The 22729-nt window shown below is 40.2% G+C and overlaps 1 protein-coding gene across 1 annotated transcript in view; it reads left to right on the forward strand.

Moving 5' to 3' along the window:
• Window positions 1-22729, forward strand: part of CNTNAP2 (contactin associated protein-like 2) — a gene marked incomplete at its 5' end in the record, with an annotated part of 126594 nt that overhangs the window by 60573 nt on the left and 43292 nt on the right. The window contains one exon of the mRNA XM_010018910.1: window positions 18934-19104. Within this exon, the coding sequence (XP_010017212.1) occupies window positions 18934-19104 (171 nt within the window). The remainder of the gene's footprint in view (window positions 1-18933; window positions 19105-22729) is intronic.

Genomic DNA, 22729 nt, shown 5'->3' on the forward strand with positions numbered 1-22729 from the left:
GGAGATCTGATGTAACAGGACAGTAAACTACCCATCCTTTTGCTGTTTGAACAGACAAGGAAAAAAAGCTGATCTAAAAAGCTAAACTATTTGTTGACATTTCCATAGATACAGACAAAACTCCCGTCCTCTTGCTCTGCCTTTTACAAAAGCTTGTACCCTGCTGCCATCTGATGGAGGATATTTAAAGCAGTGAAATAGATCAGGTACCTAGATAGCATCAGAGCAAAGAAACCTGGATTCCGCAAGATGCTGAAGTTCAGCAATCATACAAGAAAATAAAAGTTCAACACTGAGACATTTGTGAGGTCGCCTACCTCATCCTTGTAATCTTGCTCTGAAACCTTAGCCTGGTTATTACCATCATTAACTTCCAGCACTGAAAAATGAACTATGTTGCAGCAATACCATGTATTGTATGTATTATTCTTCCTTCTCAAATACAGAGCTGGTGGAGGATTGATGCTTGATCTGCCGCAGATCTGCACAAACTTTAGGAGAGGGAAATAAAACAGCCATAAAAGAGAAAGTGTTGTCACTCCTGCTTGTGCTCCATTTGATGTCAATGGGAGAGTTGCAATTGAACCTTTAGAAAGGGTATTATCAGTCCCATATCTGGCTAGCAAAGCTGGCACAAAGCAACAGTGATAAAGAACAGCAGCCAGTGAACTGGAAGCAATAATGCAGCAGACAGGGTGTTTTCTTAAACCACTGGTCCCAGGAGGTGATGTGTATAAAGAACGGGTTTGTTTACTGAAGATAAGGTGTTTTCAGTCACCAGTGGCAGCAGTGGATGCAGTCATTCCATTACCACATGATACATGTTGTGAAAAAATGGATGGGCAGACCATAGTCTAAAGAGCTGGTCTCTTTGATTTGTCTGCCTTCATTAAGAGAAAATAGGTCGTCTATTTGTTTGAGTTGCATTTAAGGAGTACCAGCTGGGTCTGCCATTAAACATGGTTTGCAAAACAAGCCAGCCCTGATGTTTAACACCCTGGCGATCTCTGATGTCTTTTATGTAAGTAATAAATCAGTGTTTAATTTTATGGCATTACGCATTTCCCAAGAGAGTCATTTAGCAAGTCAGTTTAAGCGTAGTGATAAAACTTGGAGTAATGGGATTGAAGCTGCCACTTCTGGCAGTTTGTATTGGGCAATACTACAAATTTAACTTCCCTAACATGTATTCAATTTAGATTTAATAAGAGTTATTATATCCCATGTCCATTAAAATTGGATTATTTATTGCAAACTATTATGAAGAACTGGCTACTGAGCTGTGGCTGCACATACCATTTTTGGCCTCGGAAGTGCCAAGCGGTGTCTCTCTGTGTCTTTTGTGAAACCAAATGAGGATGAAATTGTAGGTCGTCTTCTACATCGCTTCAGTCACTGTAGTGGCATTTGTGAATATTTATCCCCTTCACAGTGAAATTGCCATGGATGTAGCTCAGAAATGGGATGCTTGATGAGGAAACACTCCTGGAAACTCTGAGGAGACTTTCAAGGTCTCACAACTATGACACCAAATGTAGTGGGTCACAGGGTAAAGGCCTAAATTAAGTTTTCTTAATTTCTTCAAGTGTAGTGCAGATGAGCTGATACCCTCACCGTCTCTCCTCTCACACCTCTTTCATTGCTGTAATATGCAGAGAGCTGGCTATCAGGCTGCCTTCAGGAAGAATGTCTTCTCTGATCTCAGTTAGCATGCCGTTAGGGCTCTGTTAGGTTCTGCTCAGACTAATATGTGAGTAATCTGCACTGACCTCACCCTGCCAGACACCCCAGTCACAGCTCCACATGAGCCACTGCTGACAGAGCCAGAGAGTGGGTTCAGACTAGTTGGAGGAGTAATGTGTTTGGAGTTGTGTGGGCCAAGAAGATAAGATGACAGCTCTCCAGATGTGCAGCAATACAGCAGTGACATGAGAAGTAGTAGCAAAGCTGTAAAAAAACCCAAAATAAACAAGGAAACTGATTACCAATGGTGTGTAGAATACATGGTGAACTCACCTCTCTGTGGATCACTGTTTAAAGTTTGATCAACCTAATCTAGTGGAAGGTGCCCCTGCCCTACTTCCTTTTCCCCAGGCTAAACAACCACAGGTGCCTCAGCCACTCCTGATCAGACTTGTGCTTCAGGCCCTTCACCAGCTTCGTTGCTCTTTGGATACACTCTAGCACCTCAATATCTTTCTTGCAGTGAGGGGCCCAAAACTGAACATAGTATTAAAGGTGCAGCCTCACAGTAGAGGGGGATGATCTCTTCCCTGGTCCTGCTGACCACATTATTTCTCATACAAACTCTACTTGATACACATTTCTGATTAGGTTCTGTTGACACATTCCCTGGAATGTCCATGCTGAGGGAACTGATGCAGTCATAGATGAATAGGCAAGACTTTGTGTTGGTGCACATGATGAAGAAGCTTGGATGAGAGAATGCTTCATAACAAGATATAGCTTGGAACAAGAAAGGAAGAAACAGAAAGCAACACGAAACAAGACTGATGGCTGTCAGCTTTGCTTCAGAACAAGCTTTTCTTGGTGTGACTTATTTTCCACACAGAAGCTAAGGTTTTCTGCCTGGATTTTTTGTTTGGCCATTTGTTTTTGCGGTTCTGAGCTAACTGCTCCTGAGCTCTTCTCTTTTTCTGGCCCTCTTCTTGGTAGCTGACAGGCACTGCTTGAGGCTCAGATGGATAGTGGCCATTAAGGCAGGTAACGGTTTCTCTTCCTCTGCCTTTTTGCAGTAGGCACAACTGTCAAAATGCTGATATATTTGATTAGTATCGAAGGCCTGTGTTTAAACACCATGTGGAACAAAGGCCAGAGTCCTTCTGTTTGCTGAGATAAAATACAGGTTTTGGAGTTGGGTCTCTCTCTGACAAGCATGCTCACATGCCAAGCTTATTAGAAGGACAAGAACTTTTCCTTTTTGCCTTTTTTCTGCTGTTCCTTTCTGAAGAGCTGATAGTAGCACTCAGTTATGATGTTTGCTGGCAGAAAGCCCAGCACAATTGTTCAATGTCTGGATCCTTTTTGTGCAGAAACCTGTGATTAAGCCACCTTTGAACAGAAGTAATGTCGGATTTTGTCAATATCTAAAGCTTTCTATAGTTGGTTATTACCCTCCATGGCTAGATGTGACTCTTCATGTTGCCTTTTCAGTCATTTTGATTTCTGTTTCCCTCAAGATTAAAAGTCATGGGAACTTTTTCAGGAGAAAAGGTTTAATCTTTTACTTTGAGAGGCTGGTCTGCTAAAGCTGCTCAGCAAGAATACTCCGAGGAGTTAAGGCAAACAGAAAACTGGGCATTAGACTTTTTGTCAAGGAGGAAAAGCCATGCTTGCCATGTTGTTAGAAAGCTTAAGCAGGCAACCCGAATGGAGTTTTTAAAAGCCTTTCAAAGCTTCCTGTGCCTACAGATTTTTTTTTCTCAGGCTTTTAATTCCAACCATCTCTCTCTCCAATTGTGGTAGTGTCAGATGAAATTCCTTATTATGTTAAATAGGTTGGATAAGCTGAAGAGATTTTATAGCAGTGACATATTCAAGTTGTAGAAGGACTAAAAGCTATTAAGGTCAATATACCGTTTCCTGATTTGCATCTGTAATTAGCATCAGAATATGTCCTATCCATTTTAAAGAGTAATCTTATTTATGCACTGAATTACTGGTTCATCTCGTGAAAGAAAGGAATCCATCTTCTCCTAACGTAACATTTAGCACACAATTTTCCTGTTACTGTGTCTTTCTGAAAAGCATTCCATTAAGGTGATGACACAGCAGTAAGATGTGTTTGGTTACCAGATTGCAGATAAATGATAATCAGCTGATTAAAAAGCATGTTTCATTCTTTTCCAAGCCATAATTTATAGATGTGTGGATGGGGGGGAGGGGGGAATCACAGCATAAAAAAAAAGTCCCTACTGATACTAACTTTCAAATCTAAAAGAAGTGGTAACAAAAGAGGATAATGCAAGGCTAAAAGCTTATGAAGGCTAGACTTTGGCATACCATAGAATCATAGAATAGTTAGGGTTGGAAAGGACCTTAAGATCATCTAGTTCCAACCCCCTTGCCATGAGCAGGGACACCACACACTAAACTATGTCGTCCAAGGCTCTGTCCAGCCTGGCCTTAAACGCCTCCAGGGTTGGAGCATTCACAACTTCCTTGGGCAACCTATTCCAGTGCCTCACCACCCTCACTGTGAAGAACTTCTTCCTTATATCTAATCTAAACTTCCCCTGTTGAAGTTTAAAGCCATTACCCCTTGTCCTACCACTAGAGTCCCTAATGAAGAGTCCCTCCCCAGCATCCTTGTAGGCCCCCTTCAGATACTGGAAGGCTGCTATAAGGTCGGCAGGGCAACAACCAGATGACCTTGAAAATATCATTTTTTAACCATAAATTTATCTGTGGACTCAGGGGATGTTTGCTTTTTCAGTTATTTGAGTAATAAATAGACTAGACTAGAAAATTATAGACATTAGAAAGGAATAGAACTTAGAATAGAATGGAATGGAATAGAATAGGAAATAATAGAAAACCTACAGATTTGATAACCTGCAGCTTTTCTTTCCGTGAAGAGAAGGACTGCTAATACTGTTGCAGAGCCAGATAAAGCATTTATAAGGGTGAACCTTGATATGATGCTTCTAAGTTCCTCTGTCCTCTTGATGAGGCAAACAATATGAACTGTCATTGAAACTAAAGAACTTGTCTTTGCATTGTGGCATCTCTTAAAGGAAATAGTGCAGATAGGGACTTATACAAGAAGACTGATTTTACTTAATAAAAATATAACCAGTGCTATCATAATAAGTGAAAGCCAAAGAAATTGCACAATTACTCATCATATGGAGAGAAAAAGGGGGGGACCAAAACTCACAAGCCAAGACAACCACAGAAAACCCCTAGCAGGGCAGGTTTAATCTGCAAAATAAGCTTTCAATTTCTCGTATTTGTGTACTTCTCACAATAAGTATTCATGGACAGAATTGTCCTTAGGCTACTCATAAGGAGACTATAAACATGTTTCTTCCCTTCCTATAAGAGTTTGAGCTTTTCACTGTATCGTCGCCTTTTTTTAAGAGAAGCAAACCAGCCCTGTTCTGAAGCAGGACCTGGTGCTCTCTCTCTGCAGAATTCATACATTTTTAGATGCAGTTGGAGTAATCCTCTTTGGTGGCACCCTATTCCCAGCCCCAGTGCCTCAGCACTCGCGGCAGCTGTCTCACTGTGCTCAGCAAATGGGAGAGAAAGGACATTCTGCCTGTTGAACCATTCTGCTCAAAACTCAGTAATGAAATCAGAAATGACAAGGTGAGCTTAGCAGAGACCAAGCTCTGAGATTACTTTTTTCCTAACCCTTTGCTGGCCAAGTCTTTTGTTCACGTTCCCAGAAAAAACCCAAATTTTAATCTATCATTAATGGGTATTCCCAGGAAAGAAAAGGCAAATTTGAATATCTCATTACTTGGTACTCTATTCCTTCTGGTTTGTTTATTTGGGATGGGATTTTTTCTGGGAATGAGAAGGAAGGAGGGAGGGAGAAGAAGAAAAAGGAGTATGGGGGGAGAATGGCTCTCTTTCTTTGATACTACATTATTTGCCTTTGAGTGCTGGCACTGAAGGGATATGAGAGTATGTATTATATCTAGAGCAAAATGAGAAGACTCTGGATTGCTGACAAATACTGACACAGGTGCATAATAATATATGTTAAAATTATTTGCTTGCACTGAGACAATATAATATAACAGGGGTGCCAGTTTTTCATTCGGTGCAAAAGCAGAGTTCCATTTAGCTCCTCCTCATCAAATTTTCTATTTTAACCTGTATTTATGTGTATTTTGAGCCCCCAAAGAATACGTAGGGAATTCAGAAACAAATGGCTACAAACACAGCACAGCAGCAAACCAGGGGAAGTATCCCCAAATCAGAGCTAGTGATGGTTGAAGCCAAATGCTCTGCTCAGTGTGTTCCTAAGCAAACACACATGTAAGATGGCTGAGAAGGTGACCCACCATCACATGCACAGACGTGGTATCACCAAGATTTGCCATCTTGACTCTAGTTTACCAGCTGTTGTGATTGTTACCAGTGACTACACAGGAAACATGCAATGCTGGTTACAGGCTGCCTATATATAGTCCGAGAAGTGAGGATTTCATTTCAGCTGATTTTCAAGATCAGTTTTCGTTCTGGTGACTAAAGTCAAGGATGCATCTGAGCCAGAGCAGTCCCACTTAGAGTGTCACACTGCAGTCAGAGGAATTAGTACGGGCATACGTTAAGTACACAAGGCACAGTGCAGCACTTTATGCACTAAGGAGCTCCACCCAAGCTGGTGCAGGTAAATGACAAGAATGCAGCACAACACAGAGAGCCTGGCTTAGTGTAACTGGGTATGGGAAGGCTGTGCTGGCCAACTTCTGCTCTGGACTCATTAGCCCTTCATTGCAGTGCCTGGATAGGTGTACGTGCTCCAGTCGCCTGGGTGCACCGACACAGCTCATGTGCTTCCATCTCCAGGGTTAGCTCTCATGTCGTTCCTAGGCATTTCTTGACTCGTGTCAGTGTTTCCTTTGAGAAACACTGCATTGGTTTATGTCCTTCAGGGGGTTTCCTTCAATAATAGAGAGTGTCATGCAGCAACTAACTCCTGTGGAATTAAGTGGTTTCCCTGCATCAGGTCCTGTTTCACATCAATTTCTGTGCAGTCAGATTTTATCTCCAAGACAGACTTTTAACTGTATATTTAAAGTCTTGGTTGATCCAATACAAGCAGATTTCGGTCCATTTCTGCCTTTGTGCAACTTCGGACTGTCACTCCTAAAGACTGTCTTTTCTTGATGAAGAAAACTATAAAACCCAGTGTCAGAATACTGCTTTTTCCTCTGGCAGAAGAAAGACTTTGTAGATCAAAGCGAAGTACACCTCTGGTATCAAGGAGACCAGCCTCTTCACAGCTTTGGAGTAGTTTCTTATTTAGACTAAATACAGACCAAAGCTGCTCTCCTTTGGTATAGCCTGAACTCCTTCTCAGCACCAAATGCCTGATCTAGTAGGCATGATAGTAAACATGACTGATGTTCCCTTTCAAAAAAGTTTAGATCTGCCATGGCAGACAGTTATTTCTCTGATAAGTGGAGTCCTAAGGAGCCTTCTGCTTTGGGCTGCATGATATCACAAGTGATAGAGTGGCCTTTGAGGCTCAAGCAGAGCCTCGGTAAAATTCACCAGCAGTCTCCAATGATCAGTCACTTATTAAATGTATTTGTATTTGTATTTATCCTGGGTTTGGCTGTTAACTGTTATTTTTCTCCTTCCCAGCAGCTGGTGCAGTGCTGTGTTTGGGCTTTAGTCTGAGAACAACGCCGATAACACACTGATGGTTTAGGTGTTGCTAAGTAATGTTTACTCCCATCAAGGACTTTTTCAGTCTCATGCTCTGCCAGAGAGGAGGGGAAGCCAGAAGGAAGCAGAGGCAGGACCCCTGACCCAAACTGGCCAAAGGGGTATTCCATACCACAGCACGTCATGCCCAGTATAGAAACTGGGGAGAGTTACATGGAAGGCCCAGATCGCTGCTCGGGTCGGGCTGAGTATCGGTCGGCGGGTGGTGAGCGGTTGTATTGTGCATCACTGCTGTTTGTTGGTTTTTTTCCTTTTCCCCATTTAGTTTTATATTCTCTCCCCTTGTTATTTCCCTTACAATTATTATTACTGGTAGCAGCAGTGGTTTGTATTATACCTTAGTTACTGGACTGCTCTTATCTCAACCTGTGTGAGTTACATTCTTACCATTCTCCTCCCCATCCCTCTGGGAGCGGGGTGGGGGGAAAAAGGGAGGGGAGTGAGCGAGTGTCTGCGTGGTTCCGAGTTACCAGCTGGGCTTAAACCACGACAATATTTATACTGGAAATAAATGTTGTAACAAGTAATGTGATACGGTGGGTATGTTGGTCATCACGAGAAAATGACACTCAGGAAAAGGTTACAGAGCACTGTGAAGAAACATTCGCTTCTTAACGCATAATGATATTTTTCTCATCTTTGCTTTTTAAGTGTTGATAGATCTTTTATTTATGCATCTATATACTTTTATCCATAAATGCTGTTACCACACTGGTGTGTTGCTGTTCGAGCAGGCAGAACGATGTTAAGAACTGTGTTCTCTATTTTCAGTATGTTTTGACACTCATTTAATGATTTCACGCAACAGCAATGCATTTGGATAATATGAAAGGTAAGGAGTAAATTTATGGAAAGTTATTGTCAACACTTACATCACAGCAGTGTGTTCAAATCCCAAGTTCAGTGCTCTGCTTCAATAAGAAAAGCTGCTTCTTCCAGCCTAAGATTGCAACCACAGTTTGCTGTGTATGTTGGCAGTTCTACAAGATCAAGATTCATAAAGACCCTATAAAGGAAAAGAGAGAAGAGGTATTTTCTTCACCTCAGAGATGTTGAGCTTTGGAGCCATAAGCCATAAACAACTTGGCCAGGGTCATGTATGATAGGAATGTCGGAGCCAAGAAACTAAATTTAGGATGGCTGAATTACAGCATAGTGCTTGTACCCCAAGTCATCCTTCTATTTCAGATAAAAACCTTCAGTGCAAGGGATTCCTGTTGTGTTCTGGTGCTCTAACTTTAGGTGTGCATACTTTTCCCACTTTGTGCCACGCTTTGTAAAAAGTCTTAAGGCAGGTTTTCTCTACAATCTTCTATTGATATATGCCAGGTGAAACATTCCAAGTCCAAATTTCTGGGTGACTGTTCAGTAGAGAGACATTTAGGATGGGAAAACCTAGGAAGGGAGGGAGGGAAAGAAAATGGCAGCGAAAGAAAGATCTCTTTCTTTCTGAGACATCTTTTTTTCACTCTTCATTTTTTCTTTCATTGTGTGTTATTTTGGCTGAGATGGAAAAGATTTGGGAACTAAGCATTGACTGAATTCTCAGATTTGTATAAATTGAGTGTGATGCCATGAACAGTAGAGCTATGCCAGAATGACGTGAAAGAGGTCAGAATCAGATCTCCTGTAGATGTAGAGGGGTGTTTGTTTTCACAAACCATTTCACCCCCAGAATACCAATTTTATTTCATTTTTTCAATGAAATTGATTTTCTTGCCATTTTCATTCAAGCCAGAACCAGATTTCTTTTTCCTGTTCATTGTTCATACTTTCACAGAACGGTTGAGTTTGGAAGGGGTCTCTAGAGAAGTTAAACGTTTGACACGAGTTGTTGGTACTAGAATTTTTTTAAATGCTAAAGCTAATAATTCTCTGTCGGGGGGTGCTATATATGTCTTTCTTTTATATATATCTGTAAACTCTGGCTGGTTTAATCCTCTTTAAATTCATAAGGGCATTTTTAACATATATATACACTTATGATTCTGAGTCTCAGTGCTGCTGAGTGACATTTTATGTCCATAAGAATTTTATGCCTAGCTGCAACAGGAGTGCAATAGATCCCTTTTTCTCTCTCCATACAATGACCTATTTAGTCTAAAAAGAATTTAGAGTTCTGATTCAGATTTTGCTATTGCACTACATGTCTTTTCTTGCCTCACCTATGTGGTATTTGAAAAGTGCCTCGCCAAGGAGTGCTCAAAGACTGACAGCTGCAATTCTACAGTGAGCTCACCTTTGCCCGTGTAACTTTACTCTCTGATAACAATATTAACAATGGCACTAAAGGTAATGTGAAGACTGAAATAGCTGTATAAAGGGAACATAGCCACAAAGCTCTAGGGGACCACTTAATACACGAAACTTTATAAAACTGAAATTTTGTAAGTATTCTTCCTTTGCATTCTTGGATTTCAAACACTGCTGAGATAGTGTAAGATCTAGTAGGATCACAGTAAGATCTTTGGGAACAGTGGTAGTCTTAATGGGTAATTTTAAAGGTAAGAAACAAGCAGTGAATGGAAGGCTCAAATACAGCCACGTGAGAAGTTTCTCTGCCAGAGATGTTATAAAAATGAATCATAAAATTACTTTTAAAACACCCTCTTGCAAAGTCTAATATTAGTGACCGAAGGGGAAAAGGCTAGATCAGCATAGGCATTTCAAGGTGTATGTTCAGGGCCAAAGCACATAATAGAGCAGATGTTCTAGGCAGCATCTGGGGTGGAATGTTACCATAACATAGACTCCACTGGTTCGTCTCAGTTCCTAGAAGAGACTAAGACTGGGAGGCCAGAGAGATATTAGGCCCTTGGCTGTTTGGATTCAGCACAGGGTGTCCATGTCTAGAATTTAAATTCTCCACAACTGCTGTTAATTGATGGCCTAGAAAGTATAAATAGCAAACATCAGTAAAAACCTGATGCCTAGAAAATATATTATGGAAAGTTGGACCAGGAATAATGTTACAGTTACATAAAACTGTAGTGGCACCATGAGAATGAAGGTTAGAGTTTTACTTCCTAAATTTCATGTACATCTTAAGTATTTCTTAATTTCTGTGGAATTGGACTGGGACATGAACAAAGGAGTCATTGAAAGTATATTTCTACAGATAAGCAATAGAATAACATGACTTTGTATTAGTAGTGCACCTGCTGAATTAAATTAATACTTCAAGCAAATGGTTTTAGCCATAGGTTTCATCAAAGCTCAGAGGACTATGATTCATCAAAGGACCTAGTCATATCTTGTGAGTTAAATATTCTCAGTTTTAGTTCAGAAGGCCCTGAAATCCATTTAGTAATAGAAGATCAAGCAAAATAATTTTACGATCTCTGTGAATAACGGGTAATTCTGGAATCAGTGACATGAAGAATAGTTAATGTGCTACATCAAGACTAAATTGCATCTTACATTCTAATTCTGAAGAACATTTTCTATTGTGAAAGTGGAGCTGCTCTAGGAGATGACAGATCAGATGGTAAGATAGCCAGGACACTGAGGCCAGATCCATAGCCAAACACCAATGACTTTGAAGCCAGACATGGGAACAGAAATGTCGCCCTCAGCATAGAAATGTTCCTCCAGAAATGAGAAAATGTAGAGGGGGAAAGCTGCATAGAGATAACCTAGTACATTCTGCTTATAAAACTTAATTCCAGGGATAGCAAGTGGGAATAGCAGTAGTAGAAATAGTTACTGGATCATGTTGTCCACATGGTGTTGGGCCAGTGCAATGTGTATGCCTCTCCTGGACTCTGGAGCGCATCTCATTGTCCGCATACCTAGCCAGGGATCTGGAGAGCCGAAAGGAGGGGTCTGGGAACTGCAGTTCACCTCCACAGCACAGGGAATAAATTTAGTACCACAGAGGAACTGAGCTGTTAAGAAAGGTCAGTGGTTTTTTTTGTCCCTGTCTTTACCTTGCATCTTGCACAATCATGTGCTAGGCATACGGTGCTTATCACCACCAGTGTTATCAGATGGGAATTGTAAACTGTTACAATTGCTTTGCACAGCTATAAACACCCACCAATAGCTACGTGGCTACCAGGTCCTCATACTTACTAACATGGCTTGTGGACAGCAGTAGGTTCCTGTGTTTAATGTTTACCATTCTGGCATCATGTCAGGGTTCCTACACGCTGCATTGACTGTGGCACAGGGGTGATCAAGGTGATGTTTGCGGGTCAGTTACTGTTTAAGAAAATTCCCTTGAAAGGACACCAGTTTACATGCATCATTAAAGTTCCATCAGCACATTACACTGCTCCAGGTTGTAAACCATGCCAGATCAGGACCTTTCCTTCTGTAGATGGATGAAAATAATGATGCCAGCAGTGACATGGTATGCAGCGTGACTAGGTGTTGTGACCAGGAGGCAAGAGTTCTGAAAAATTATCTTCCAAAGATGATTGCAGGTAACAGAGCAGGTGCTAGAAATCTTTCTGCGTCACTGAACTTGTTTCACTGATGCCAACATTTCACTGATAAATGTGATTGCACTTTTCCCTTACTCAGCAAATAGAGTGACTGGCAGAGTAAAGCAAACTTTTTGTTTATATCCATTGATCTATGTCTTCTAAGTGTTATGTCACTTGAGAATCATTATGAAAACAGGTGATTTATAACAGCAAGGAGGTAAGCTGCTATCCATCTTGCTGCAATCTGAATGTAAGCTGCTCTGCGTCCTTCGTTACTGACTGTAGTACTCAAGTTGATCCCCGATAATAGGGCAGAGACTCTTTAATTTCTAAATAAGCAACTTAAAGCTCCCCTGCATTTGTAATTCCTGAAATGCAGTTACCTTCTCCCCAGTGTCTTGTTCTGCATGAAAGAGAGGCTTTAGACCTTGGGCCTGTGTGAAAAGGTGACAGATTGTGTAATGAGATCAACCATTGTCGCAGCAATGGCAGGCATGCAGGACTTCTGGCATTTGCAGTAAAAGAAGAGGTGGCAAAGGGCTGTGAGTGGAGACCAACCAACCTTCCTGCCACTGGAGGAGGCAAGGGCATCAGTGGCAGATCACCACCCAGATGGGCACTCAACCTTTTTCAGGATCTCATTTTCAGAAAAGATACATGCAGTGAACTTCCAGGAGAGAAGCCTCAAGGAATTACTTTGAGTTTGAGATGTAGTATAGAAATCTAAGAGGTTAAAAACCTTAAGCACAGTATTGCAATCTCTAGTCACAGTCTGTGGCTGTTGTACTAGGGATGCAAGGCCACAGCTGTGCCAGGCTTGCACTCTTTTAGCCCCTGCCTCAAGCTTTGGTTTAGCTGAAACACCACTTTTTTCCAATGACAGAGGGCCATGCATAGTTTGTTTTATTTTTGCTTATCTTCTTATGGTACAACCACATTTTATATATAGACACTAGCAAAAAGTAGTTACTCTGTGCAGAATGAGATATTGATGACTAACGTAACAGTACGATGTTGAGGAATACTCACCCAGTATGATAGCAGCGGTCTTGAAAAGTGGGAATATGGGATTCAGGGCAGAGGAGTACAGGCGTAGGCTGATTTAGGTCTGAGCACTGACTGATACAGGATCCCACGGCTATGAACAACCCACCAATGATCAAATAAATTCAGTAGTGGAACTGGGTGAAACTGATTTCAGAGCTACCAGAGAAATCAAGTAGTATATGCAAAACTTACCACGTATAGTAAATTATATATACATTAAGTATAGTAAATGTTGATGTAGTGTAGTAAAACAAGTGGCAGAGAGTTGCAGACCACTAAAGCATAAAGGTCTAAATGTGTGTTAGCACAACCAAAAATGACACCAAGCAGATGCTTCAGTGAGAAAGAAGCAGCATTGTAGTCCTCTTGGAAGAGGACTTGGGATGCTGATGACTTGCCATCCTTGTTCTCCTCTCCCCCAGCACACACACCTCCTGCTCAGGCTGAACCTGTGCTTGCAGCCCCACTCAGATTCATGCTGTTGGCAGAAGAGGGCCTGCCTTGAATGGAGGTTGCAGTTACGCCTTCCAAAATAAGGTACAACTTAGTGCAGGAGACATTGCCAGTTTTCCTTGGCTTTTCTTTTGTTTCCTGAGTAACTTGTGACATTATTTTTTTATTGGAATATCTTTCTTCCTTCTCATCCCTTATTTCAGTGAAGTTGGATAAAGTCCAGCAACAAATTTGGCTTTCATTAGGCCAGTTCCACTCGTGACGCAGATCTGAAGACTTGAATCAAAGCTGTGATTGTCACTGTGCTGATACCCAAACTGCTCTGAGTGTGCATGCGTAGATTCCTCTCTCCCAGAATGGAAAATAAAAGAAAGGAAAAGAAAAAAAGCAACTTGATTTGTTGAGCATAATTGTATGGATAATCTGAAACCATTACTTTGTGGTACAGAACAGTTTTCCATTCACACATCCATCTTCTCTGAAATATAAGACTATTCTTACATTTTATTCGCATAATGGTTTTGATAGAAAATCTGTTTTGCTGCAGATGAGGGCCCTGGAGGTTTTTGGTCTATTGTAATACATAAGAGCTGCCTGACATTGCAGCATTCGTTCTCTAGTGCTATTGCCTAGCAGGACTAAAAGCACTGACGTCTTTTACAGTTCTTCTATTGCCATTATCCATTTCAATGGGGTTTAAATGTAAAAGTGAATTGATGGCGTTAAAGCATGAATTTCAATCATGCTAAGAAAGAAGATATTGATGGGAGCTAGCAAGGAAGTTCTGGACAAAAATACTGCAAGGGAGAAGCTGAAAGGCTGATTGCTTTAAGCCCAGTGACTGTGTTATAAAGTTATAGAGCTACCTCTCAGTAAAGCATATCAGCCCATGTTGCATAACTGAGGGCAAGGTGAATTTATCCTTATCAGTATTATGGCAGCCATCTCCATCCTCCTCGCTGAGGTGGGACTTCATGGGAAAAAATCTTCAAGACTTTATTCAGCTTTTTATCTGAGATTTAAGGTGTCCCTTCTCATTGATCTTTGTAGTCTGGCTGATCCCTTGTGGCTACAAACTACTGGGCTGCTTGTAAAAATCATACCTTTGTAATTGTAGTGCAGTGAGTCTTTATGGAGCAGTAGAAGAGACACTTTGTACCATACAAAACACAGTAACTCAGGGTTAGCAAAACTATTGAGAAAGAGGTAAGGCTGTTTTGCAGGATCGTAATGAGTTTGATTTTAATTTCCACAGCAGATAACCAGAGCTGTGAGGAACCTTGACACAAATCGAAAACAGAATCATGAAGTGTTATGTGGTCCATTGAGGCACCTCTGGTACAGCTATTGCTCTGACCCCTGCTTGGACCCAGGCAAACATCCATGACAGAGTTTCCTCTGGGGCTGTGGTCAGCTCTTCCTTTGACTGCCTGTGTATGCCCCATGTCCTAAGGCTTAATGCCATCACCAAGAAACATGCAACTTTCTGACAAACACAGCCATGTTTTGGGGATCTCCACATTTATCTTGGGTTGCAAATGACTGAAAAGGATTGTGTGGTGTCGTGATTTATTTGTATTTGTGCTTCCATGACAGCAGCATGCTCTGTACCTGTTTAACTGATTTAAATCAAATTTAAATGCTAAGCAAGCTTAAAACAGCAGTTACCCAACAGAGCTGTGGTCTGGATTACGGAATTATAGATGAGGTTATAAAGAAGAAAACGAAATGATAATGTTATTTTTTAGACTGTACTCTACAATAAAAGTCCTCCTTAGCTTTTATAGTATTTTAGCTCTGGAGGGAGAAAGGGCAAAAAATAGAAGCCCTTCTGCCTTCCCCAGTTTAGTATTTCCAAGCCTGTTGGGTCCCTGAAAACGACAATCCCTCCTAGCTTGAGTGACTTTCTTACAAAGCAGAACTTTTAGTGCAGGGATTTCTCAGTCATGTCCCATAAGCAATACCATTTTGTAAGGTCCTGTACTTATAGCCAATAATCATGACACAATAGTTATTAACAGGATGGATTACAAACTTAGCATTTAGGGTGTTCTTTCTAAATAAACTCCCTTTCCCACTTCCTACTAGTTTGGTGTTCCTGCTGCATAACATCCACTCTGCAGTTTAAATCCCAGCCCCAGTTTCCTCCATCTACTTCATGCTAAGCTTAAAGCAGGAGAAAAATGCTTGTAGGATCAACATGTTCAAACCATTTGAGGAAAGGAGTGTGACAATGTGCCCAAGAAATTCTGAGGCATGGTGACTGACAAAGATTCCTAGCAAGCAACAATAATAAGGTGTGTAAAGTGGGGTTTTATTCAAGATTTCCTTAGGGATCCCCTGTCTTACCAAAAGATACTATTTGGTGATAAATTCATTATGTATGTTTAGCAAAACATTTCTATTGTGTTCTTAATGAAATGCCTTTTTCCTCTGAAAAAGTTTTGGGATGAATGTGTACCAATGTGTGAAAACATGATTTTATCTTTGTAAGAATTTGTTATAAGTAGTCTTGGAAATGTCTCTCTTAGGCTGCAGGTTTCCCCATTCAATTTGCACTGTTTGTATTTATCCTCTTGCCAGTAGCATCTGCAGCCAAGGCTTTCTGCAGAGTCAGATCACAGCATCTGAAATGCAGTGTCTCTCCTTAGTGAGGGACCTCTTCAGTAGGTTAGATGTAGGACTAAATAAAAATGGATTGATTTTGTTTCAACAAAATGGCCACATGCATTTCAGTACAAACCCATCTGCCTGACCCTGCAGATGTACTCAAGTAGTGGTAGTCCTACTTGGAAGTGTACTGTGGTGATGGTTTGACGTTCTTAGCCATATTGCTGGATCCTGTTAGATAAACCCACAGCTAAAACCAGTCTTAAAGACTCTGAAATCTATATTTTTCTTTAAAAACTAACAAAGTGAAATCTTATTTTCTGACTATACAAAGAAATGGCCACATACAAGTGAAAATTAATTCCCTTTACAGGCAAACCTGCACTGTGGTTATGCACTGTCATGGTTAAGTATTTAACCCAGAGTGTCGCAGCACTGCAGACCAAGTCTACATTAAACTATGCTTAGTGCTTTCAAGTTTCTGAGATCATGAAAAAGATATAAATAAAATAGTACAAAATAAATAGCTGTTTCATGTAACAGGTCCTACTCTCATTTTTTTGAATTGCAACAGTAATGACAATAATATCTTCTATTGCAGTGGAGGCTACAGTTAAGGAACTAGGGTCTCATAGTGCCAGGACTTGGCAAAAAGCATAAGATCCTTTCAACAAAGCTGTTGTCAATGCATCAGTGGAAGTGATTAGTTAAGGTAGGTGTCTAACTTGTAGTTCTTGATCTGTGTGCAGCTTGCAGAAGGTGTAAGTATAGTGTGAACATGGGACTTGTGTGCAGTGATGGATAGCTGGATGATTCTGATCTGTAACCAGCATCCCCAGCCAGAGGAGGAAGGCTGGCAGCAGAGACCATTGCGACTGTGCTGTTTGGCTGGATGGTGACACAGCTGCATACTCACCCTGGTATTTGGGGGGGTGAGGCAGCTGGAGAGCCTTTCTCAATGAAGAGATATTTGTCTCCATTAGTACTTGAATTTTGTGTTCTTTGTGGTTTAGCTTATAACTTGGGTAATATTCAGAGAATGTAAAGGCAAGGGGCTAAAATACTTAATTTAGAGAGAGACGCAAGTTTTCTACAAGGTTTTTCAGGGCAGCTGAATTAGCTCCTTCACAAGGATCACATTAATATATTCCTGACTTTTTGCCTAAGTCCTGCTTATTTCATGTGATTTTATTCAGTAAGTGTAATAAAACATATTTTGAGAGTCTGCCAGCATCTAGCATATCCGTAGCTCCCAGGAGAAGGAAAGGTAGCTGTCCAGGTACATCTTTAAGTTGGAAAGTGTGTATGGGAGCCCATCTGGATGCTGTGCTAACAGGCAAAGCACTCCTGCACATAGGCCACAAGCAAGCCTAATAGTGAGGGAGCACTTTGAAAAGTGAGAGGAGAGACCTGAGAGCATGAGTGAAAATAAATTTCTAGACCTTTTTTATCTGTGTTGCTTTATCACTAGGTATGTTTTCACAGCAAGACCTTGCAATTAATTAGCTGAGTTTTCTTGCCTATGATATGAAGATTATTGACATTTCTATAGAAATGATTAATAATAGTCAATCTGGAAATTACCAGTCTGTCTAAGTAGGGTAAATAGTAATACATCTTGAAAACCAGCTGACATAGCCTAACTGGTTAATTCACAAAGCTATGTATCTATGTTATGAATGCCCATTTCATCCCCTTTTCACTGCTCACATGTGACTGCATGCATACACATACCCACAGAATCTCAGTCACAGTTTTCCTGGGATACATTAAAGTAAATGTAAATGAAAAGCTGCTTCTTTTTCCAAAGCCTATCATTCTGCATTCTTGAAAAAGGCAGAATTAAATGGAGGGGATGGGTTAAAATAAGGAAGGCAATAGTACACATACATTTAACCTAAAGCTGCCTTCTGTTAATTCAGATGTTCAGTGTAAATTTGAATAGAGATTAATAAACTACACAAATTATAACACTTTGGACTTGGGTGTGGGCCAGTGATGTTACATATAAGCAGTGTTGAGCTTCTGGAGCTTCCGCATGCTCATTCATATTCGTCTAGTCCTAACCAGAGAAATAGTATCATTATCACCTAGTTCAGTAATCAGATAATAGAAGACTCATCTCTGGGAGTTTTGACTGGAATGAAAAGTAGTTTCTTGTTGTGTTTATTAGCTGGAATACTAAGGACTCAGCTGTGGTGAGGTAGAGATTGATAGTTTAATACATTTCTGAATGTGGATACATAAGCATCTTGATGAAGCTAGAATTAGCTGTTTCAGTCTCTCACTGGCTTACCATGTCTCCTTTATCTTACGAATTTGTCTTTGCAGTGTAATTGTACCTTGCACAGAATGTTGCCTGGAATGCTAGCTAAAGCGTTGTTACAGTTCTTGACTATTATTAATCATTATATTTTTCCAATGGAAATGTATATGAGAACTACTAGGGGTATATATTAATAGTGTCTGTATTGCTCTAGCTTAATGTATTGGATTTTTCCTGTGATACATACTCATAGACTTCTAATAGACATGGCTACATTTTCAGAAGAAGTGGTTATAGTTATGTAGAGTAAATGTGAAAACAAGTTACATGTGAGGCGATGTATGAAAACAAAGCATGTGCCTTAGGTGAGGCAGTCACCAAATTAGTGTTTTGCCCATCTGTCTGATCTCCTATGAACTCAGTGTTACTGTACCAAACATGTAGTAGCAACGCATTTGTATGACTGAATATGATAAATTAGGAACTTGAAAACAAATGTACCATTAACTTGCTCTACCTTCTGAAACCTGACGGTCTGTATCCAGAAAAACAAAAATGATGTAGTAGAATCAAGGTGTTTGGGGTTTTTTTCAGCATAGACAATGCTGTAGCATATATTGACGTTAAAAGCTTCAACTTTTCAGACAGCTGTAGTGGAGCACTGAAACTTGTATCTTTCTTGTCTATCCCATGCAGGGAATTACTGGAATGCAGCTTCTTTTGTTACTTCATCATCCTACCTTCACTTCTCCACCTTCCAAGGGGAAACCAGCGCAGACATCTCTTTCTATTTCAAAACGTCGGCTTCAGATGGGGTGTTTCTTGAGAATCTGGGGAACACTGACTTTATCAAATTGGAGCTGAAATGTAAGTATGTGCTTCCCATCACTCTTGGCACCTGAAGCAGGTTCGTGTCAGATAATAGGTTTCAAGAAATATGTAACATTCAGTAAAATGTGTAAGCTCACTGAATTGTGGGGAAAAACTTCCAAATCATGCTGCTTGACGTATTTTTAAGTTGCCTTATGTGGGAGAAACACTTGAAGGGTATTTTGATTGTTTATCGAGGGGACAATCACAAAGAAGGATAAAACTGGTTGACACTGACCTGAAAAGATTTCTCAAAATTGCATGCCACATTTATTTCTTGAACGTGTATGTCTTTAGCTTTGTTGCTTTTCTGTTTTGTCTCATGGCCGTTTTGGAAGTAGGGAAGAAAACAAGAGAGAAAAAAGTGAGAGCATCTTAATCAGCTCTATGAAGAGCCAAAGAGCCGAAAACTTGCATATGATATTTAAAAGTCCTAAAGAATCTCATAAAAATAAATCTTTATCAACATTATCTGTTAATAAAATCGCTGATCTGAAAAAAGAGGGCATAATGATGTCAAGAGACGAGTTGATTTTATTATTTAAACCATTTTTAATGGCCATGGGACAGATTTTCCAAGGAATGTGCTGAAATCCTCAGCTTTGCCTGAATTCTGCTTGGTGAAATTGAAGCAGTTGAACTGGGGAAGGGAAGTGTTTCATGTCTCCTTTGTTCTCCCTTGACCAGTTTACCCTGCCATAAACAGGAGAGGTGACAGGCCTGCTGTGCTGTGTGCGGCTGTTATTACAGCCTTTAGTGGCACATTACAGCAGCAGAGTTACATCCATGCTGCAAGCTGCCTCCCACCACCAGGAAAAGCATGCCTGCTTCCTCTTGCTGCAGGAGCTGCTCATGGATGCCAAAGACCCAGCTGTAAATATTGATGCACATTAAGTCAGCATCCAACGTCACTAATGTTGGAAGAGAGAAAAGTGTTTGCATACCCCAAATAATGTTATTATGCAAATTCAATGTGATTTATATGGCCCATATAATTTTAAAATAAAAAGGTATTTTTGACACTTCCCAAAGTCTAAAGACACAAATAGGAATGTAGAAATCTAGAAACCACCAGGAGCTGGTTTCTAAATTTAAAATGTAACTAAATTTTCCCTCTGGGTAGGAGTAAAGTGCCATGTTCCAAATGGGTGAGAGCTTCTTTCACTCTTTTCTGCAAGGAATTTAGTTGATGTTGCTTAATCCCAGTTGTCTGTAATCTGCAAGTGGTGCAAATCAAAATAGCTCCTATTGAGTCACAGAGAATAGTCTCTTTTGTATTAACAAGGGACACAGCCCTTTAATAATAAAGTAGCAGCTATTTCTAATTTCACTTTGATTTTAAGAAGTACAGTCAGCTGAGGTGAGCAATTCAAGAGCTTCTTGCTCTTCTACTATGTGGAAAGGTATTGTTAACCACTATAGTTATCAGATGAGCCATTCTGTTCACTTAGCTAGAAAGTGACAATAACAGTGAATAAAGGTGACTTGGCAGTGACTGTAATTCTTTTGAACTCAACACAGTTTAAATAATAATCATTCTGCAGTGGCTCACTGAATAGATGCACCAGCTCCTGAAAGCCTGTGGCTGTGTACCCAGAATGTCATTAAACAGAAGTTTAATTTTAAGCCTGTGCTTGAGATCCACTGACTTTGCTGTGATCTTGCATATGCATAAATTCAACCTCTGCTTCATGTCCCTGAATCTAAACCTTAGATTACAAATTCTCGAGGGCAGAAATGTGAAATTTCATCTGTTAAAACACTCTGTGAGATCAAACACACTAGTGCTGCTTAAAGTAATAAAATACTCTTGATTAAAACTATCCTGACTGTGTTTGCTAAAAAGTACAAAGCAGTTCATTCGATATAATTGCATCCTTTCCTGGGAACTACTGCTTGAAATTTTTAGGGCCCCAGAAAACAGGTCTTTCTGTGACTTAAATGTTCCACCAGTCACAGCTCAAAAAGAGTTGAATGCTGTGGGTTTAGTAACAAAGAGAAACTTACTCTGTCTTCTGAGTGACATGTTTATTTAATGAATGTTTGTTTCATACCGTTTTCACGGGGCTTTTTCATTCTAGTCTGCATTTGCTAATTTTTTTAATTCATTCAAATGAAAAGTAAAGATTCAGAATTTCAGAAGTTCCTTATATGGCCTACAGTAGACTTTCCTGCTACTAGAAAGTCTCTTTCCCCTGTAGAGATGTGCCATAAAATTAATATGTGAATTTGTTTCTTAATAGGAACATAAAGTTAAGTCCGTACGGTAATTACAGAATTACCCCTAAACCCTGAAAAAGGTTCCCTTCGGCAAGATGCTTTCTAGCTAACCCATCAAACTCTCTAGTAGAATGCCTATTTTGTTTCTGCATATTGGCCGAAATCACGTATTTACTGCAAGCTGCTGCACTTTGAGCAGTGGCTGCGTTGCTTTTGGCTGTTCATTGCTCTCTCCTACAGGTATGTTTCTCACTAAGAATGACTTCATGCCAACCTGTTCCTGATTTCCTTACTTTGCACAGTTCCAAAATGAAAACCTGAGATCAGTGGCCTGACAGCAGAAAGTGCAAATTCTAATTTATTCTTCCCTTACATGTGAAATACTTGTGTGTACCTGTAATACACGGTTAGCGATGCATAAGCTTAGCTCTACAGAGCAGGAAGTAAAAGATTCTACAATATCCAGTATTTTAATCAGCTTGTTGCCCTTGATGAATACATTAGGGAAGCAATCATTCAGTCTGTAAAATATTCTACCCTTCAAGTCTTTGGAAAGGTGTTTGGTATTGCGTGTTTGGTTCTGAGCACAAGAGTTGTCACTAGGCACATTCATTAAGTTATTTTACTGTTGTGCTGGCTTGGAGCTTCTCAAGGTCTAACAACTGCACAGATTATTTTCTAAATCTCTAGATTTATAAGAAAAGGAAGCGGAATTTGCAGTGTCTTGAAGAGTAACTTCAGCAAAGCTCCAGATTGTCATCTCTGAGAAGAGGTGGAATACGGGAAGTAAGGGAAGAAACATGTTTCTTTGATTTAAGGAATAGCTTTTCCGAACAGCTGACAGGGAAGACTGTCATGAAAAAAACAGTGATAAAATGCTACTATGAATGTGGCTGAAGTCTTTAGTTATTCCATTTATCAAGCAGCTTCTCTGGCAGGCCTGTACTTGTCACCATTCATGGAACAGTTGGCAGAGATGTAGAATTACCCGAAGCCTCAGTTTTTGCATACACCAGTAAATCTACAGAACCTCATTATTTTTATAGCTGTCAGGTCATCTGACAGTTCCTAGGATAGCTTAGAAAGGAGGTAGTTGGATAAGTATAACTTTTTCTCTAAAGCAGTGCTTCCAGAAACCAGACATCTCTGGTCAGAATTTCCATATGCTTTTTCAAATAAAATTGGGGTTTTTTTAGAGAGAGAAAACACCCAATGTTTTCTCTTTTAGAGCTTTTCTGTACAGTTTTGGGAGGGTTTAACCTAAAATCCGGTCTTCCTATAAAAACATGATTGAGAACATCAAGACCACCATTTTTTATTCATTTATACAAGCCTTCTTGTATACATTTATACATTGCCCTTTTATACAATGCCCTTTGCCATTAGGCATTTTTTTCCTTCT

The sequence above is a fragment of the Nestor notabilis genome, unplaced genomic scaffold (assembly GCF_000696875.1).
Source record: "Nestor notabilis isolate BGI_N333 unplaced genomic scaffold, ASM69687v1 scaffold2727, whole genome shotgun sequence".
Lineage (NCBI taxonomy): Eukaryota > Metazoa > Chordata > Aves > Psittaciformes > Psittacidae > Nestor > Nestor notabilis.